Genomic DNA, 20,586 nt, shown 5'->3' with positions numbered 1-20,586 from the left:
CGTCTAATACAACATCTAGTACAATACGGTTGATAACTTTTTGTTTATATTTATATACGTTTATAATATGTTATGCATATAATAAGGAAAATAGTTATAACGTATTTTAGATTTTCATTCATACGTAGCCAATTAAAAGTATCAGACAAAATTTTAACGAAGTCCGGAAAAAAAATCCAAAGGACGAAGTATGTATGTATTATATATCTCGAACATCACGAAAAGAAATTTATTTTACGAGAAACTTTCACATCGTTATTTAGATCGTCATCGGGTTCTGTGATCGATGCGTTTTCGAGAGACAATTTAACGGTAGCCGTGAGAAGAGAGAATGGGAAAAAGTGATAACGAAGACGGAACGAGAAACGATAATAATGTGGAAGATGCATCGCTCCTTCTCTGATAAAAATCGATGCAGTAGTTCGTGAGAAGTTACTAAACTCTTTCGATTTTTACGACGAAACCTCGACTATTTTCTACAACTCGTTTCTCTCTCTCTCTCTCTCTTAATCTCTCTCTCTCTCTCTCTCTCTTTTTCTTTCACGATTTAAAAAAAAGAATTCAAAAATGCGAAAAAGAAAAAAGCGTATAGTTAAAGTACAATACATTTTCAAATAGGAAGTTAATATGGATATACCTCAGTGATCTTGCGGAAGAAAGAAAAACAGATGTTACTTCCTTTTAAATATCGAAACATGTAAAGTACTTTAACTATGAACAAGATATCGAAAGACATAATCTATCGATATTCGATTTTTAATTGGAGCATTTAATTAATATTACCTGTGGTGTTGCCAAAAGTATAGAAAGTACCCAGGCAAACGCGACGAATCTGAGAAATCGATGAGTTGTACTCAAACTCTTCATTGGATATCGAACAGCAACGAAACGATCGACACCTATCAGCACGAGGATAAACGTGCTGAGATAAAGACTGAACACTTGAAGAAACTTGAAGAGTTTGCAAGCGACATTACCCCAAATCCATTGAACGGTATAACTCCAGACTGCTTCACCACCGATACAAAATATCGTTACGAAAAGATCTGCCACGGATAGATGTAATATCAAAGTATAAATGGCTGACCAGTTTTGCTGTTTTTGTCGATTTTTGGTCACTGAATATATTGTAGCAAGATTGGCTATTAGACTGACGATCGACATGACAGCTAATACAATGGCCTTGAGGTATATCATTTTGGTCAATTTTGGTGCATGTCCGAGACACGTAGAGTTGATTGACGTTAAAATATCGTTCATGTTTTTGGGCAATATCTCTTCTGGATCAACGTTTATATCATTACTGTAATCTTCGTACCCTGATAGAAAGAGAACGCTAGTATTCATCGTTCGCATCGTCGTCATCGTCTTCTTCATCCTTCTCGTTTCTTTTTCGGTGAAAAGCTAAACGAGTTCCTCCTGAACAACTACGTTTCCGATTCATCGATATAATGTCCTTCTATCTGGAATATTCTTTCATTTTTCTTTAACCAGTGGATTTTGTCACTTTTTTTTTAATGTTTCTTTTATCGAGAAATTCCAAGACTTCTTGCGTTCGTGTACAATAATAATGACAAAAGGAAATGCGTTGTTTTTGCTTGTTTGCTTTCTATGGACATGCGTTTCCGGTATCGTCTTGGGAAAACTTCCTCTTCTTTGTTTGCATTTGTTGAATATCGTTAATGGTAAATGATTTTCTTTTTCTTTTTTTTTCTTTTTTTTCCTTTGCAAATCAAGATATAAATTTGTTTTTCTTTTCCTTTTTCTTCTTTTTCTCAGTTTTTCATCCTAGCAAAATTCCTTCTCGATATTCATATCAACTTATCAGTAGCCATAGTTTCTAGCAATGAGTTGCAATATTGACGCATATGTTGCATTTTTAATCAGGTCTTTTCTTTGTATCATGGGAAATTATATTTCTAGAAAATTTATTCTTCGATGATTTTGATGTAATATAATTATATATAAATGATATATTAAATTAGCACATAATTCTGATAAGCACTTGCATTGAAACGAAAATATTAATGTTATTTTTGTCGTTCAATATATACATGCATAGATATGGGCCTAGCAGTGAAGAAAATAGCTTCGAGAACTTTAATATTTTCCACGTTATAAGAATTTGTTATAGTTTCTGCAAATATTTGTTTATTATTCCGTCATTTCGTGTTCTTAATATTCTTCTATACCAGTCGATTAGTGAAAATTTTCGATTAAAGTCTCACAAATATATTTTATTCCTTGTCACACTCAAATATTCGATTCTCACTTGAAATGCTCGGTCACGCTCGCGTCGCCTTTCCACGTTCATCTGACATATCGCGTTGCTTCGCTTGTGAGAAAAGACATCGATGTTTTTATGCGCCTATTCCTCCACCTCTCTGCGTTTGTGCATTTTTATTATCTCGTCTCAAAGATTTATATCGATATCGCGTTACGTTTAGAACTAATACAGCGTTGTAAGTGGTGTAAAATGTGTTTCATGAAACAAACTACTTAAATAAAAAAAAAAAAAAAAAAAAAAAAAGAAAAAGAAATCATTAACGTTTGTAGAGTTGAAATATTAGTTTCTGATAAAGGCTGTCCTTGGTTTAAATTTGTTATTTGCAAAAAAAAACGTTTATGAAGAACAAAATGTTCGTATTTTATAATTTTATGGTTATACACTTTGTAATATATAAGTTGTACATTGTCATTCGAAAACCAACATGAATATTGTAATATTGTTTATCGGTAATATGAAAATAAATTAGTATCTATTATGTCCGGTTAAGCGTAGAAAAAAATGTTATCAACAGTCGACATTCGTATTGTAACTATCTTACCATGCTGTGGTAATACAGTTTTCGAGAATTACTAATTTACATTTTTTACCTTAAAATAATTACAGAAGGTAAAGCCAATTTTGATTTGCACATTTGAACTAGAAAATTATCCTGAATTATATAATGACGATCCTTTATTATTAACTTCACCACTTTATCACAATTTTGTATATAAAGAAGGAAATAATAAAATAGATCTAGATAATAAAATAAAAAGTCACATGAACGTATTCTCGAACTACACGATTCCCATTATAACTTGGAATAACGCTAGGAAAACATAAAAGGTGAGGATCTTTTCAATTTAAAATGAATATATTCACGTCCGTTGAATTCGATTCGTAGCTTGCGAATATACCATCGTGCAAATGACTTAAACTAATTTCCATCGTATGTTTTGTTCGTTTTGTTATACTCATTGCTCGGGCTTTGTATGTGGGGTACCTGGTTGGCCTTTTGTATCGTCCATTCCTGCAGGAATTTTCTTTCTTTTTTAACACCTCTCTTTCTCTCTCTCTCTCTCTCTCTCCCTCTCTTTCTCTCTTTCTCTCTTTCTCTCTTTCTCACTCTCTTTTTACGGTGGACAGCGAGGAAAGCCAATCAAGAAGCTAGCTCGTCAACAGCCAGCATTCTCTTTTGCACCCTTTTATAAAGCACGGTACTTTTTATTCCAGGGGACTCTTTCTTTCCCAACGATCCTAAGCACCTTCTATCTATCCCTTGGCGAGTACACCCTTTATGCTTTCGTTTATATTAAACGTACCTTATGTTTAAATCATGAGTTCGTTTCCTCGTCGTTCGATGTTCTATCACTCCAGCTGGGATTATATCCCAAGTTGATCGTATTTCTCCTTTCGTATTTTAACAACCACAAAACAAGGGACAAGTATATAAAGTTGCCTTTTAACTTAACTACAGTTTCTTTCAAACTGCCCTTAAGATTCAATTTAATTTAATTATCATCATCAAACGTATTCTGTTTTTCTACAAATTATTTTATACGATGAAAGTTAGATATATATATATATATATAGATATGTGTGTGTGTGTGTGTGTGTTTGTGTTTGTGTATATATATATATATACATAACAGAGATAACTAACAGAATGTTAGAAGTGGTCTGCATGCACGGAATGCGTGATAAATCTTACCGTAACTAACTCTAATGTTTCGATACGGTATGGGCGAGCGCGAGAACTTTGTAATAAGATGTATCTGCGTTTCCTCTTTCGAACTAATATACGAGTTTACAACTATCCGTGTGTCTTTCTATGTGTGTGTTTGCGTACATGTATGTCTGTTTTTGTATGTATACGTCGGAAACATTCTCACGTTCGAATAACTTCTGTTCGATCTATTTCGACGTAGAAATCGATTGAAGAAACTAAGAAGTAGAAGTTCGATCGTTGAAATGAATGATGTAACTACTCTTGAAAATGGAAGTAGTCACTTTACCAAGATGTCTTTGACTTTACATTAAGTTGGACTCTGATACGTGTTCGCTAACGTTTCTCGATTATCGTACTCCCTTTAGGGACTCAACTTCTGACAGCAAACATCCTTGAATTTAGGGCAAATGGATACTGTCAGTGAACTAGCCTAATTATAACTATAGCAACGTGTGCGTGTCTAATAGAATTCTAACTATTTCCTTCGCGTTGAATAAATTATAAGTATGACAACAAGTCTGTAACGCGTAATGTTGTGACCTAAGCGAAAGAAACGTCAGAATTTTACAAAAGAAATTCGTTTTAATATGTTACATAGAACGTGTTACATAACGTGTTACGATAGAACAAATACATTCTCGTTATTTTTCATTTACGTTGACTTTCAGCGACTCTTATATCAACTTCTATCAAGTTGCAAATCAAATGTCGAATTTTTTAAATATTTTTCCTTAGAAAAAAAAATGAAAATATTAAGAAAATTATAATTTGTAAAATATGAGCGAGATTTCAAACGATGGCCGTTTATGTATTAAGCATTGGTTAAATACGAAACAAAAAAGAAAAAGGAAAAAGAAAAAGGAAATAAGAAATATTTATAAAAATTATTATGTATTAAATTTGGAAGATAGTTAAATTTGCTCATATATAAGTATCATTATTTTTCATTTGATAAAAGATAATATCATAGTAGATCAAAATCGAAAACTCGTTGTTGATTCTACCGATATGCGAATTGCCAGCACGTCGTATTTCGAGCTTTGACTTTTAGCCCCGTCAGGCACATAGATGTATCGTAAAGCCTCAGGGTGCTTTTACAACGGCTAACGGATTTAGCGATAAAGTATCGCTTCGACATTCTTCTTTCGGCTTCGCGTAAAATGTTATCCAAGCTCGTAAACGCGTCTCACGGGATGCGTTCCATAGCTGCCTTATATGCATACGTTATACTTTTACGGTATCGGAAGTCGAACAAGAAGACGATCTGCCGTATGTTCTACTCTTTTGCCTCGTAGTAATCCTTTATACTCCTTACCACCACCCACAACCTTCCTCGTTTTCTTCTTCTTTCTTTCTTCTTCGAAGACTTTACGAGGCAAAGAACGAGTCTACGCATTTTCGTTCTCGTATCTTCTACGAACTTACTTTTCTCTTATAGTACGGTACACGCGAATTTATTTTTATTTGTCGCAGACGGGATACTTACCATGAATAAAAGAGAGATAAAAAAGAAAAGAGATAGAGACAGATATAAATATATATATATATATATATATATATATATATATATATATGTAAAGAAAGTAAACTTTCTTGAGAGTTAGATTTGCCCCGCTTCTCATGTCCCGCCCTTCGATTGACTTTTGTTATTTACAAGTCGAGCCGTTAAGATTTTGAAGAAAAACGGGCATTAGGAAATAGGACCTATGCACAAGAGATTATAGAAAAATTTTATAAATAAATTTTAAGTAGTGTTAATAATAAACGTAAATTGTCGTTTCTTTGTTCACAGGTAAGACTGTAAATAGCAAATAATTGTTATTTAACAAATAAAGATTTATTCCTTTGTTCATAGAGAAACATATTTTCGTTTATCACCTCATATAAAATAATAAATCATATTATATATATATATATATATATATATATATATATATATATATATATATATATATATATAAAGAGAGAGAGAGAGAGAAAGAGAGAAGAAAAAAGTTTTTTCATGACTATCAGACTTCTACTTTTCTTCATAATAATATAATGTGATAGTTTTCTTTTCTAATATCTTTAAAAGAAGAACTTACATTTAGATTTGAGACCAAACGCGAGTATTATAATTCGAATATGAAAGGATTCTTCTTCTTCCTTTTTTTTATCCTTTTTTCTGTTAATTAAAATGGATATTCAAAAGATAAGAAAGAAGTGTTTCTCGTTGGCTGATACAAGAATAAAGACAATTAGCATTTTGTCGATGGTGTGCTTGTTATCGGCAGATTTTCGCTCTCTTTAATGCTCTTTAGCGGCCAGTCAAATAAATGATAATCCTGCCACTAGAAAATTTGGATCCAAGCCAAAATCCGACGCGGTCATGGCGTTGAGTTTGCTTCTGACTCTCATGGTTGCGTTATGCGAGCTTTTAAGTCTGACTGTGACATCGGTCGAAGGAATTTTCTACTCTGGAATGTCCCTGACATATATATGTATATACGTATATATATATACACAACGTTCGCGAATAATACGCTACCTATTCGTAGCTGCAGAATGCAAAACGCGCGATCGATCTAGCAAAATTTTTTTCATTAAATACGTGCCATTTTATAAATTTTATGTATTTTCTTTGAAAAGACCCATATCTCTAAAGACAACTCGAGTTCATAATCTAAATTTGTATATACAAATTTAAATGTGAATGGTTTGTGAGAAATTGTGATATTGCGCCTGAAAATATGCAACTTTCCATACTGCCAGATAATTGCACATTAAATAGGTTACAGGCGCTAAATATAAAGATACATTGCCAAAAGATAAGAATTTGTAAAAAATTGTCGATAGATTCCATGGAATGAAGTTTACGTGTCAAGCGATATTTAACATTTTAATAAATAATTAAAAAAAAAATTGTTAACATATATAATAGAAATTGTAATTATGATTTTCTAGATACCCAATATAAAATAGTAACAAGTAAATGGCTTAAATAATATAATAGGAAAAGGGATAGGGAATATATTATGTTATTATACGTATTATACGTTATTATATTCGTAATCTTATTATCTATATACATACGATATCGAAAAAAGGATAATAGCAAATATGCTAGCACAAGAAAAAGAAAAAGAGGATGAAAAGATAAAAGGAGAAAAAGTTCTGGATAAAAGCAAATTCAAGATGTTCATTCTGATCCTTTTTCAAATCCGACGCCTGTTCGATTTCACGGTAGACTTGCGAGAACGGAGGCTGGCATGGATCGCGTGTCCACGCTGAACCGCGAGGGAGTCTAACGATGGCGTACTACCAATGAATTCAAGGAAGTTTCGCGTTTCATGATGTGGGAGTGGAAGAACAGATATGGTTTCTGACCTCGATACGACCTCGTCCAATCTAACTTCTAGGAGAGGAGGCCGTCACACGTGAACGGATACACACATATCATACGTTATCGTTCAATTGCGATATTGCCAATCGAATTCTCTTACTCTTCTTACAATTCTCTTGCGACGAACACAGGATCGTTTCGTGTCAAATCCTAATTTCTAATATAAAGTAAAATAACTAACATTTATCGATTAAAATATCTTTAACATTTATCGATTTGATACGGACGTTTCAAACATGTACATGCATAGCGTGACGACAAGCATTCCAATCTAATTTCATCGGTAAATATTTCCAAGGTAATAACGAGCCATTGTTGTATCGCATTAACGCGTTAAATTCGGACGAATATTGCTGTTTGTTTTGTATATATAAATATTAGCCATGTCGTCGTTCTCATTTTTTTTTTTTAATTCGTTCTTCATTTTGTAGATATAGTACGATAATTTGGGAATCTCGCATTATCGGTGGTTGTCGAAATCGAGCCAGGATCACTCGAAACGTTCTCACTATTCGAGAAGCCACCGTCCAATGTAATACTACGCGGTGAATAACGATCGCGTCGCGACAGCTCGTGTTGGAATATTTACGGTTTTGGAAGAGAGAGAAAGGTAGAGAGGGTAGGTGTGTGCGTGTTTCGAAATATCGCGCGTAATTAATAATCGGACAATAAACGGACCGCAATTACGAACAGGAGAAAGGTACCGAAAGTTTCTCTCTATCTCTTCCTCTCTCTCTCTCTCTCTCTCTCTCTCTCTTTCTCTCTCTCTTTCTCTCTCTATCTTTTTTTCGTACTCGTTTGGCCATCTATCTTCTCTCGTATCGTATTTCATATACGTATATATTTCTATCTTCGTCACAAGCATTGTGCCACAGTTTTCAGTGGCATTCATTGTAGTTGTTCGCGACGCTGAGTCGAATATCGACGAATCGTATATCGTTTATCGACGAGATTTCACCTCTGTAAATCTTTCTGACAGGGTGGCACCTTAATTGGAATCGAAATTAATTAGTAGAACGTCGCATGCTGGCACATCCACGGCTCAATGGTCGCGCTTTTCGCAACCTTTTCTATTCTAGTTTGGGGGTGAATTTTCGAAATGAGATTTTTTGAGGCTTCCTCTATAAACGTATTGCTAGAAACTCGTTCGTATTGTATCAGAGATACATACGTTCAAATGGCAAACTCGTAGCGGCATCTATCAAAGCGTGTTTTGCCCGTTTCGTTGCTACGCATTCGGATTTGGCGAATAGTCCGATTGGAAATTACGATATTGATTCGAATAATCCTCTATAAACTGAACGCGTATATGTATATATCCATGTATATGCGACGTAAAAATACATTGAATTATACTATACGATCTATGAAGAGTTTCGATTAAGCCTGTTTATCACCCATAACTTTATAATGATTTACGTCAAACAATGAGTCTAGGCGTAATTCTTGAATTTTGATGAATAACGTTTCATTTTATGTATAAAAGTTTAAAAAAGGAGATAATAATTTCTAAATTTCGAAAAAGCTTTATTTTAAAAGCAAATTGGAACAAACAGTTCCTTCGGTCATTTAATATTCATTTAAGATATGTGTAACACTTTAGTGTACAATAATAATATTAATAATTAAACAAAAGTAACATATAAGAAATAATTTTTGGGATAGTTGTCTACAAGTAATATAATTAAAAACGAACGCTCAAATGATTTTTCAAGTTTTCCTTTTTATTCCGACGGGTAAACATCGAAGTTCTCTCTATCTAAACTTAATAATTTTAAATACTTCTAATACTTTAAAATTTATTTAAACAATATAAAATTATGCGGAGTTAAATATATTAATATTTAAACAATAGTAAATTCGCTTAACATTCAAAACGGCAACTATTAGACTATTGAATTATTCTCGAAGGTTCTTCAGAATATTTCGAGAATGGCTTTTAGTCATATTTTAATTTTACCATGTTGTTACTCAAAATGCTCTTATGGTGATGGGTATAGATTTGAGCAAATAAGACGATTTAATATTCCATCTCCGGTCTCATATTGCAACGCGTACGCTAATAGAATTATTTTATATTTTATGTATTTTTTTTCTTTTTTTTCATTAAAGTTAAGTAATAAATTTTTTTGCGTTTTCTTTTCCAATGTTCAATTAAAATCTTAATTTTATTTTTATAAAATCAAGTTTTACGTTAAAATCACTTCACAAATTTTTCACTTATTTCTATTCTCTAATGATAAATTAAATTAAATTCATACTTTTATCTTTCATAACTAGTATATTTTTCATTTTAATAAAATTAAGTTCTAATGAAATCTTTGTAACGAAACATATGATAGGCAATTCTAGGAACCACTGAAACTACATTGAATAAAGGTGTACATTGAGCTGAAATGAGCACACTAAAATATATGCCAAGTTTTCCTTTTGTTACGCGTCAAGGAAAAAGGATATTTGTTTAGATTAGGATCGAAAATTTCTCATTTTCTTTTTCTCTTTTAAATTTAAATCAAATTGAATTTAGAATTTTATTTTTCATAAGTAATTTACATATAAATTTTCTTTTCTTTTCTATGAAATCAAGTTATATTACAGCCATTAAATTAGGGCTTTTTAAAATCACGTAATGAATAGGAAATGGCAATTGCAAAGAACAATGAAACTGCACTGAGTAAAAGTGTACTTGAGGATGAAATATGCACATTTAAATATATATCATGTTCTTCGCTTGTACTACATTACAGGAAGATTAAAGATCAAGAACTTTTTATATTCGATATAATTAATTCAATATATATTTTGAAATTAAATTTACTGGAACATAGATTTATAGGTGATAAATGCAGATTAAGCAAACGATGATTTTAAAATTTATAGATACAAGTAGATCTTGCATTATTGTCGAAATAAAATCGTCTGTGCGAAATAGACATAGGTTTAAATTCGGACTGGAGTCATTAATAAATAAGATTATTTTACAAACATTTAAATAATAGAACATTCCTAGCAACATTACAAAGATAGTAAGTTTAATATAAAATAAAATCAATTTAATCTTCCGACAAACATAAATTTATGTCTTGGGAAGGAATAATTAATAAATAAGATTATTTTACTACTATTTAAACAATGTATGAGATATATAAAGTATAATTAATTAATATTTAAACAATGTTTTCAGCAATATTACAAAGATTGTAAGACTTAAAATAAATCTAATTTTAAATTTCGATAAAAATAAACTAATATTTTCTTAACATTTAAACAATATTTAAGATACATAAATTACAATTAAATCCTATTTAAACATTAAAATATTTTTAGCAATATTACAAAGATTGTACATATATATTATCATATACTATCAATTAATATATATACTTATATCGATTTAAAATTAATCGTATTTCAGATGCAGCAACTTCCACGTAATGAGACCGGATTGGGAGTACTTGTGATATATTGTAATTTTATAGTATGCAAGTATTACTGAGAGAATGGTTGCATATTTCAAAAATATTTTTTTAATCTAAAAATTAAAGTACTTACATACAAATAAAGTACTTGCATTTTACATTGTTAATCATACTTAAATAGATAAATAGATTAGAATTCTAAAATAATATCTTAAAGAAACATACAGATAATTTTTCTATCCCGCTTGTACGTGCCATTTTTCTTATTTATTTTTATCTTCATTTTTATTTATCTTTTATTTTTATCTTCATTTTTATTTATCTTTTATTTTTATCTTCATTTTTATTTATCTTTTATTTTTATCTACACTTATTAATTATTATTTATAAGTCTCGGAGACCCATGGGTGGGGCCCATAGGTATGGACCCTTGTACGGGCTGCTTTCTCAGCATCATATAAGAGCTCTCGGGTAGGATTCTTGTGAAGGGTCCTTTGGTTTTGACTCTTGGGTAGGTATCCTTCTTTCAGTACACAAAAACCGATCTCGATTTTGGTACTCCGGTTTTTGTCGGGAGGAACGATATTCAATATGTCCATCTTTCGTTCTGAGCTCCATCGTTGTCACATGCACACACGTTCCGTCTTCCTTCTCTTTTCTTTCTCTCCTTATTTTAATGTTTTTCTGTTCCAAGCTAGACGAACTTTGATCAAGGGGTGAACCTTCATCATCTCCTTCTCTACGAATTTTCTTTCTCTTTTTCGACTTCTTTGGCCTTGTTATAAATAACCTTATTTTTCCTACTAAATTTCTTCTCTTACTATTCTTTTCTATCTTCTCTTTCTCCTTTTCTTTTTAGACTAGATCATCGAGGGAAGGATCAACGAGGGAAGAACCACAGAGAAAAGGATTATCGGATGGGATTCTTATGACGGGTCTTCGGGTATGGGCCTTTAAGTGTGGGTCCTTGGGATGAGGTCTTTTTTTAGTAGGGAAAAATCGAGCTCGATTTTGATACTCTGGTTTTGGTCGAGTGGAGTGATATTTAATATGTTCATCTCTTGTTCTGAATTTCATCATTGTCACGTTCGCGCACATTCCGGCTCTCTTTTCTTTTTTCTCTGACTTCCTTTTTTTTCTTTCTCTGGCTCTCTTTTTTTTTCTTTCTCCGACTCTCTTACGTATTTCATATTTCTTCGTTTCTCTTCTTCATGATCTCTTTTTCTTTTCCAGGTATCATCTAGGAATCATCAAGGGATAGATTCATCTACAATTAGATGACTTCGAAGTATCATCTAATGGCTCGGTTCATCATCGATTTTTACGCGAGGATACGAGAAGGATAGGAGGATCATTCACGTGTGTGTGTCGATGGGCACAGGCGCGAATGTTCGTGGACATGATTAAAAATCCTACCGAGGACTTAGTTTCATTTGCTCAAAAATTTGATTAGATTACCTGGCGAACGCGGAGTGTACAGTAGAGTTGTCGGTTTTCAAACAATCACGTTGTTATTCAGACGCGATTGAAGGTCCTTTGTTTTTTATTGTTCGAAATTCGGAGTATACAAATTGTGTTACTTAGTAGTGAAGTATATGTAGCTGTCGACGTTGCGACAGTTTTGTTATCCGTAAGTGAGGATTGACTTTCTTCCATATAGCGTTGAAAGGCAGAATTTACGGTTGGCTCATATCACCTCGGATTTCAATGTAGAATCACCGTTATTCTAACACTAAGTGTTTGCGAACGCGATTAAAAGTCCTACTGGGGACTTAGTTTTATTTGCTCGAAAATTCGATTAGATTACCTCGCAAACGCAGATTTTAGAGTATAGTCATTGTTAGCCCGTTGATCTCAATTGCAACAACTTCCACGTGGTAAGACCTGAGATAGTATTATTTGTGATATTATTTGCGATATATCGAAATCTGTATTTAGGTTATATAATACAAATATTACTGTGCGAATGGTTGTATATTTTAATATATTTTCAAAATGTTTTTGATCAAATTCTCACTAAACAGTAAAGACATAATCCAGATGCAACTCAGTACTATTTTTTTCATGATTTCTTTTGCGAAATTTATTCTCTTTATATTGTATTATTACTATAGTAATAATATATAATATAATAGAATATATATAATAATAGTAGGATAATAAAAATAATGAAAAGAAGTAAAAAAAAATACAAATATACTTATATTATTTGAAGTAATATTTGATATATATATATATATATATATATATATATATATATATATATATATGTATTCATTAATTTTCATATCAATTGAATTTATTAACCTTTATACATTTATGTCGTAAAATAAATGGATATTGCGTCGTATCTATCGCGAATTACTGCGACAGGCACATCACCATTATAGTAGGATATAAATGTGAGAAATTGAAAAGTGTGAATTCACAGCTTACTAACACTATCTACTCTAACCCACACTAACCCGATTATTATGTTACACACGAAGGGGATATAACCTACACAAGCTTATACACAGATACACAGGTGTATGAAAGGTGATGAACAGCCTTAAATTGGTAATGAACTATAGTCAACGAATTGGACAAATGATCGTTTGTTAATTACGAACATACAACGTTTTAAAAACAGTTACGTCCCTTAATATGGATGATTCGTAATTTTCTAAGAAAATTCTACCAAAAGCAAAGTGATTAGCTTAGTTTCTCAATTCCTTGTAATTTCATTTTTGAAACACTGAGAGTGAGAATGAATGTTAACAATATACTTAAAGTTCTTAAGTTTAACTTCCAATTTTAGTAGATATCGCTTGAACACAGAAAAATTATTTATTTGATTTTGAACATCAAGTGACAAGTATAATAGATTCTTTAATATCATAATCACATGTCAAAACTTTTATCTTACTTTCAATAAGGATCAATTTCTCCTATTTTTCAAATTTAAATTCTTATAAACTATCTGATCAATATTGATTTGATCTATTATGACTTTCGAAACTTCAAGTAACTCAGATTGAGTTTAATCAGATAGAGATTTTAATTAGTTTTAGATCAAGTTTTCCAATATTTTTTTATCATACGCACAACCTAACAGCGTGTTATCTTCCATATACATAGAAATAGGTATAAAATCAAGGATTTATGTATAACGAGTAAGCAATAACCGTGCTATCTCGCTATGTCCAGCGACTGGCCATTCTCATGGGAATATGTTCACAAAATAATGCTTTCTCCGTCATTCGTATTGTGGGTCATACAATATATATATATCGCATTGTATGTTTTATGATTTATATATTAGCACACAGAAACATTTTCACTAATCTGGTCTCTCTTTAGGTTTAAGCACGTGGAAAGAAAAGCAAGAATTTTCACCTTCTCTCTTTCGAGAAAAACTTGAATATCTACGTTCCAACGTTGGGCCATAACGAGAAGAAGCTGGATGTTCTTAGTACTCGTTACGTGTCCTCTCGTGATAAAAAAAGAAAGATAGATAAAGAGAGAGAGAAAGAGGGAGAGAGAGAGAGAGAGAGAGAGAGAGAAAAGAATAACGCTTATTCGTTGAACCTACGTTTTCTTTTCAACAAAATTTTACTATAACTATAAGAGTACTTTTCTTGAATAAAACATTGTTATTGTTTCTTACCGTATAATACCCTTTATAACGTTTATTATTTTTCTTGTCAATACGATTAGTGTTCATACTTCTCATTGTTCGAACTAGTTGAAATCGTTTTTGTTCCATACTGTTTTCCCACACTAGAAGCTATATATATATATATGACGTAGAGTTTGCCAATTAGTTGAAACGTTGGAGTAGTAGATATCGTTTATCGATAAAAGATGTTGAAACTATTGTAAATTAGTTGCGCTTTTTTACTCGGATCGAGTATTACGACTTGGAAGTAATTCCTTACTTCATTCGAAGAAGTTGTCATTTGGTTCATAGAATTCAGGAAACGATGGAAATTTATATAATTAAAATAAAAAAAACAAAATTAACATAGGAAACAAATTATCGCCGATATAAAATTTTGATCTTGTAGGAAATTGAATTATTAAATTTTCATAAATTTCATTAGTTGATTTATACATAAATGCGTTATTATAAATTGTTTATCATTATTCGTCATTACTGCAGAAGTTACTATCAGTTTGCGATCTTATATGTATTTAATTCAAAGACATTCTCTCGTGCCCATTTGTACTATAGTTATCATCAAATCGTACATCCGGCGATGCTCGCCAAGTAACGAAAAGGATGGACAGGCACGCGATGAACGTGGAACTTGTTAGATATCTAGTTACTTACAACTACCCTACGATTTTGATCGCACAGATGTCAGATCGCATTTTTCATTTTTCTACGATGTGGATATAGGTCCCTCGCGACCGAATGCTTCCTTCTTGCTTATATAGAAACATTTTCGTTCTGCTTTCACTCCAGCTACGTGCGCTTAATAATATTTCGTGACGTTTCATGAAGTCACGAATAATGCAGAGCTTACTGTAAAATTTCTAATTTTCCATTTGATATAAAAGATTTTATATCGTAAGAACGATCAATTTTATTCAAACTATCGATATACAATATCATAATCGTAATAATATGTAAAAAGAATGAAGAAATATATTTTCGTTCCAGAAAAATGATTAAAGATGCTAAAAATAGAGTCTAAAGATATTAATAAAAAAAAAAAAGAAAATTTTATATTCATTTTTATATTCTTTCTTTTCCATTTAGAAAATATCCTTCGTTCAATTTTATCAAAATTTATCTGACGTAAAATAAAAACGACTAGTTCTCACGTAGAGGATTTAGATCCGCTGTTAAATCCAAAAGGCTTTTAGCCCTACCACCTGACAGTGTTTGAAGCCTAAAGGAAACTAAGAAAAGACCGTAAGAGAAGCACCACTAGGCTAAAATGTTTGTAAGAGAAAGGACTTCACCTATGCTTAGGGCCGCGGTTTCCTAAAGGTTTACCACGGACCGGACCTCGAATGACAAATCGTTGCTTTAATGGTCGTATTAAGCAGATCATGGTAAGATATCGTCTAAGATAGAACGCTCGGACATAAATGTATTAATGTGGCTGACCATTACCCCCATGCTCGAGCTGGCTTATCGTAAAACTAGTACGTGCTTACCATGAACCTCATTCGTTCATCTATCTTTCATTGTAATAGGTAGAAGAAAGATAAAGCAGGTCAGATATCGAGTATCTAAAAAAGTTCATTATTACTAATTGTGTTTTGAAAATAATCGAGTCCATTTTGTATTTATTTCTTCGTTATTTTTCTTTTTTTTCCAATTTTTCCGTCAAAAGTAAACCATTATAAAATAGTTTACAGATAATTAAAGTTATAATCTTATATAAATATATTATACGTATGGATAGATTATCTTATATGATCAGGAACTTAAAAAGGTTAAAAAGAGTTTCAAAAATATGATAGACGATCCTAACGCGATCATATTTATTAACAATATATAAAGTGTCGCTTATCTTTCAACATGATATTAAACAAATATAATTATCTATCGATTTCTGAATGTAAATTTTTATCTGACGTTTAAAATCATCAAAAATTATTTTAGTATCATTTTTCATCTTTTTTGTCCTAGCAAACAGAATATTATCTCGGGTAATAAGATATCTTAATGAATATGTTATACAACCATGAGAGGAAGGAATATAGTGAGAATATATCAAAAGTTGCTAACGTTGCTGCGAGGGAAACATTTGAGCCAGCTGAATATCTATCGGTGATTCTCTACACCACTATTTCTAATAGTATTTCTTGTTCGTAGGTGCGACTGGTCTAGCTCTAGGAGGATAAATAGAGTTTCTAGAGGACCTCAACGAGGATCGATGAAGCAACGTCCAATCTGTCGCTAGCGTTGTACTATACTTACCGTAGACTTATTCTCCTTCTCTATCTTTGTCTGTCTGTCTGTCTGTCTGGCTCTTTCTCTCTCTTCCTCTCCCTCTCTCTCTCTCTCTCTCTCTCTCTCTTCTGTACTCTCGGTCACAGGAAGAGAGCACATTTTGCCAACTTCAATCTCCACATAGCCGGATTCTGAATGTGTGAATCGTAACACGAAGGTACGAACATTGCGGTGCACGTATTCAGTAAAATAACGAGAAATCTACCGAGACGTGGACAGTACTGAGAAGAGAGAGAGAGAGAGAGAGAGAGAGAGAGAGAGAGAGAGAGAGAGAGAGAGAGAGAGAGAGAGAGAGAGAGAGAGAGATGAAATCATTTTGATCGTACTATTTCCTATATTTTTGAGACTTTATTCATTTTTGATTATATTTTATCATTATTCTCTATTATTTAAAAATCTTACAATTCGATCGCAAGAAAAATATAGCGTTGATTTTATCGAAAGATTAACGTTATTCCAAAGCCGATAATACTTTTATCCAGATCTGTTATTTTTCGATTTTACGGACGGATAATATTAAACGTGTACAGATATGTAATTTTGGAGGAACAATATAATGTTAAAAATCTATACAACAAAGGAAAAACTTTGAAAGGTACGCAAGGCACGGTTCGTGCTACGGTCAATTCGATTGATCGATCGAGTGAGTGCTTATCGAGCGTTTAAATTCCATTTCGAGCATGAAACAAACGTTCTACATCAATGCTCTTTTATGCTCGCGCGAACGTCACGATTTTAACAAGGTCCACGGTCCATTCCCGTAGAACTCGTTACACGGGCATAATTGCGACGATTTCGTACGCCCCAGTGATTTACATTTCACTCCGAAAGAGAGAAACGCGTGAGCATGGAAGTACAATAGTATGTGTCTTGTCTATTTTATTCGTGTTCTCCGTATGTTAGACTTAATTGCTTCGTTTCACGTCGTTATACTTGAAACTGCATAATTCAAGAAGAAGAGACCCTTCTGAATATTAAAGTAACGAAATGTTTTATTGCTTTTCCTTTTCTCTTATATTTCTTTTTGTTTTTTTTTCTTTTGTTTTTTACTAATTATTATACTTACATCGTTTTTTTTTAACTATCTCATCCTTTTGCAAATACTTTCTAAGAAGTTTTACACACTAAGAAGTATGTAATATAAAGAAAAAGAAATTTTTATATTTGAAATGGCTACTCTTTTATATTTTAATTCCATCATTTTATTACTATATAATGTAATTTATACCAGTGATAATCTTTCCTTGTACCTTTATAAATCCAAGGATGGCTGCTTGAGAAGATTGAAGCGTCGTTTTTTCGTAGATTTTCTTGACTGAAATTAAAACGATAAGAGAAAGGAGTGTAATGAAATAAAGATTATTTCTTGTAAAACGCGTATAGTTTATTTCGTAATATTTTCCTTCGACGAAAGCGCATAATTCTCGCCTTCATACGTAGGTATTAGTTCGCCGTTTGGCCCGATTTTAAATTATCTCACATTCCCTTCAGTTTTGCAAATATACATATATACTTTTTTTCGTATCATCGATTCTCGAAGTCTTTGCGAGGAAAAACAGCTTTTGACATTTTCGGTACACCGAGGATTCGCCGTAGGATTTTCGAGAAATGAGGAGTTATATGCATGTATATACATACATACATATATATATATGTATATATATATATATATATATATATATATATATATATATATACATATATACGTACGTTACCTATAAATATCACTTAGAGAAAAAGAGAACAGAGGGGCTTATTCTCGCTCTGTTTCTCACGCGTTATTCCTCGAAAGTTCGAACACTGAGTTTGAATCGTGTTCTTCGATCTTCGATTTTACACGCTACGTAAGCGAATCATGCTTACTCGATCGGACGAATAAGGATATTTCTTGGTCAATGATATAGCACGCGTAGTCGTTCTCATAGATTTCCTCTTTGTGAACGGATGATCGAATCTCTTTGTTCATTAAATTTCTTCGATAAATTACGAACCAAACGTATAAACGTTTCTCAGCCATCGGTCGTATTTCATTTTAACGATAATTAATAATAACAAACTCCAGTTTTGCAACGTTGCATTTGATATTTTTTGCGCGACTGTACCTTAATAATCTATCTTACTTCGTAAGATAGCAAGTAATTGAACGGTTATTGGTTCTTATTCAAGTAATAACGACTATTTTAATTGTATCGAGTTATTTGATCTCAACGCTCGATCTTTTTCCTCACTGATGAACTATATTAGCTCTTGGACAATAATGTGATTCTCATTTTCGCATCATGTCCTTTCGGATCTTTTCTCAAAATTCTCAACGTTGCTCCCGAACCAACCTCTCGAAACAATTCCAACCACTCGGTAAATTTTCCCATCGAAGCTCGGATAAATGTAATCCCCCGTTTTAACAACGAAGCACGATAATTTAATTTACGACAACTGTAAACGGTAAATAGTTTACTATCGGTATTTCAATTACGACGATAAAAATATCACTGTACTTGCCAAATTTACGACGGCGTTGCTGTAACTACTTTCAGGAATCACAATAAAAAGACAATAGTTCTATAAAAAATAACGATAGTTTTTCAAAGTGCGATTACGTAAATCAAATGAAATGATTGCCAATAATAATTAGGTCCTTGTATAAGACAATTTTTATAGAAGAAACTTTTTTTACTTTTCTCTCTTTATTTCTATTTAATTTTCATACTTGAACGGTTGTTAAGAAAACAAAAAAAAAATAGCAACGCCGTTGATCATACTTTTCTTTTCAATTTCAGCATTTTCTCTACCTTATTATTTCTCACTCATTCTTATACCTTTCGAAACAATAAAAAGGTTCGTGCCACGTATAAGACGATAACGTTTTTCGTCATGTTCGTTTAAGTCATCGGTCATCGCACTCTCATATCTCAGCAGTGAGTACTGAGAATGCCTTTATGAGGGTCGCAGCGAGCATTGTCGAGTCTTCATCTCAGCACCTGAAGCCATCCTAGAATGGCGAAGAGGAAGAGTAGTAGAGAACTCCAGACGTCCGCTTGAATGTCGCGTGAACCACCATGATGCAACTCGGCTAGGCTTTCTCCTGAAACATCGGGGTATACACTCAAACACTATAACTTTTACGGAGGTGAGATTCTCGATGAGAGAAAAGTGCTATAGGAAAGCCTGAGAGGAGATTCTAAAGGTAGCTCTTGTGTTGTGTCGTTGAATTGAACCTTCTTTCTTCCTCTCTCCTCTCTCTCTCTCTCTCTCTCTTTCTCTCTCCTTCTTTTTTCCTTTTTTTTCTTTTTCTTTTGCCATTGAATAGCGTGTCTTTCTTGTCTATACCTACGTTTTACAATACTTTCACGACTTAAAATTTTATAGTTCTTTCGCTTATAGTTATTCTTCTTTTGGCAAGGAATGGTTGAATTCTTTCAAAACTTTTACTGTGGAACAATTTTTGTTTAGACGCTTGAATTCGATTCCGTCTGCAATTTCGTTTTTTCTGTTTTTTTTTTCTACTTTTTTTTATTATTTCAATATTATCATCATCGCGTGGTCGCACGTATGAAACACGCGTACATAAATAAATTCCCCTTTCGAAATATTTCAAAATTATTTCGAGGAACTACTTGTCTGTCCACTCGTGCAAAATGCAACGAGATTGTGTTCGAAGTGGATAGAATGGAAGAGGAGAAAAAGAAGAACGAAGCTTTATCGAGACAATGTTCCGATCAGCATCAAGGGAAGTATCGATAGCTGAATGCTTTCTCGGTTAACAATGGTGCTTCTAGTTATAGTGGGGTAACATATCGCTTTCTCTGCAACATAAAGGGTAGGTGGATGAGGCTT

The 20,586-nt window shown here is 32.5% G+C and overlaps 2 protein-coding genes across 8 annotated transcripts in view; both read right to left on the bottom strand.

Annotated features, from left to right (window-relative positions):
* The window catches only part of LOC124425569 (gonadotropin-releasing hormone receptor), a 4,688-nt gene extending 2,215 nt beyond the window's left edge, over positions 1 to 2,473 (bottom strand). The window contains exons 1-2 of one of the 2 annotated variants that reach the window (XM_046966083.1): positions 978 to 2,473; positions 784 to 899 (exon numbers count right to left, since the gene is read on the bottom strand). In XM_046966083.1, coding sequence (XP_046822039.1) covers positions 784 to 899; positions 978 to 1,377 — 516 coding nt within the window. In that variant the 5' untranslated portion in view covers positions 1,378 to 2,473. Of the gene's footprint in view, positions 1 to 783 lie in introns of both variants that reach the window. The other variant, XM_046966082.1, reaches the window with a different exon arrangement.
* A 15,641-nt stretch (positions 2,474 to 18,114) lies between these two features.
* Positions 18,115 to 20,586, bottom strand: part of LOC124425460 (zwei Ig domain protein zig-8-like) — a 181,579-nt gene continuing 179,107 nt past the window's right edge. For 5 of the 6 annotated variants that reach the window (XM_046965809.1, XM_046965808.1, XM_046965807.1 and 2 more), the window contains one exon: positions 18,115 to 19,834. In XM_046965809.1, the coding sequence (XP_046821765.1) occupies positions 19,719 to 19,834 (116 nt within the window). In that variant the 3' untranslated portion in view covers positions 18,115 to 19,718. The remainder of the gene's footprint in view (positions 19,835 to 20,586) is intronic. The other variant, XM_046965812.1, reaches the window with a different exon arrangement.

This window comes from Vespa crabro, chromosome 7 (genome assembly GCF_910589235.1).
Source record: "Vespa crabro chromosome 7, iyVesCrab1.2, whole genome shotgun sequence".
Lineage (NCBI taxonomy): Eukaryota > Metazoa > Arthropoda > Insecta > Hymenoptera > Vespidae > Vespa > Vespa crabro.
This window is presented reverse-complemented; position numbering and strand designations above follow the sequence as displayed.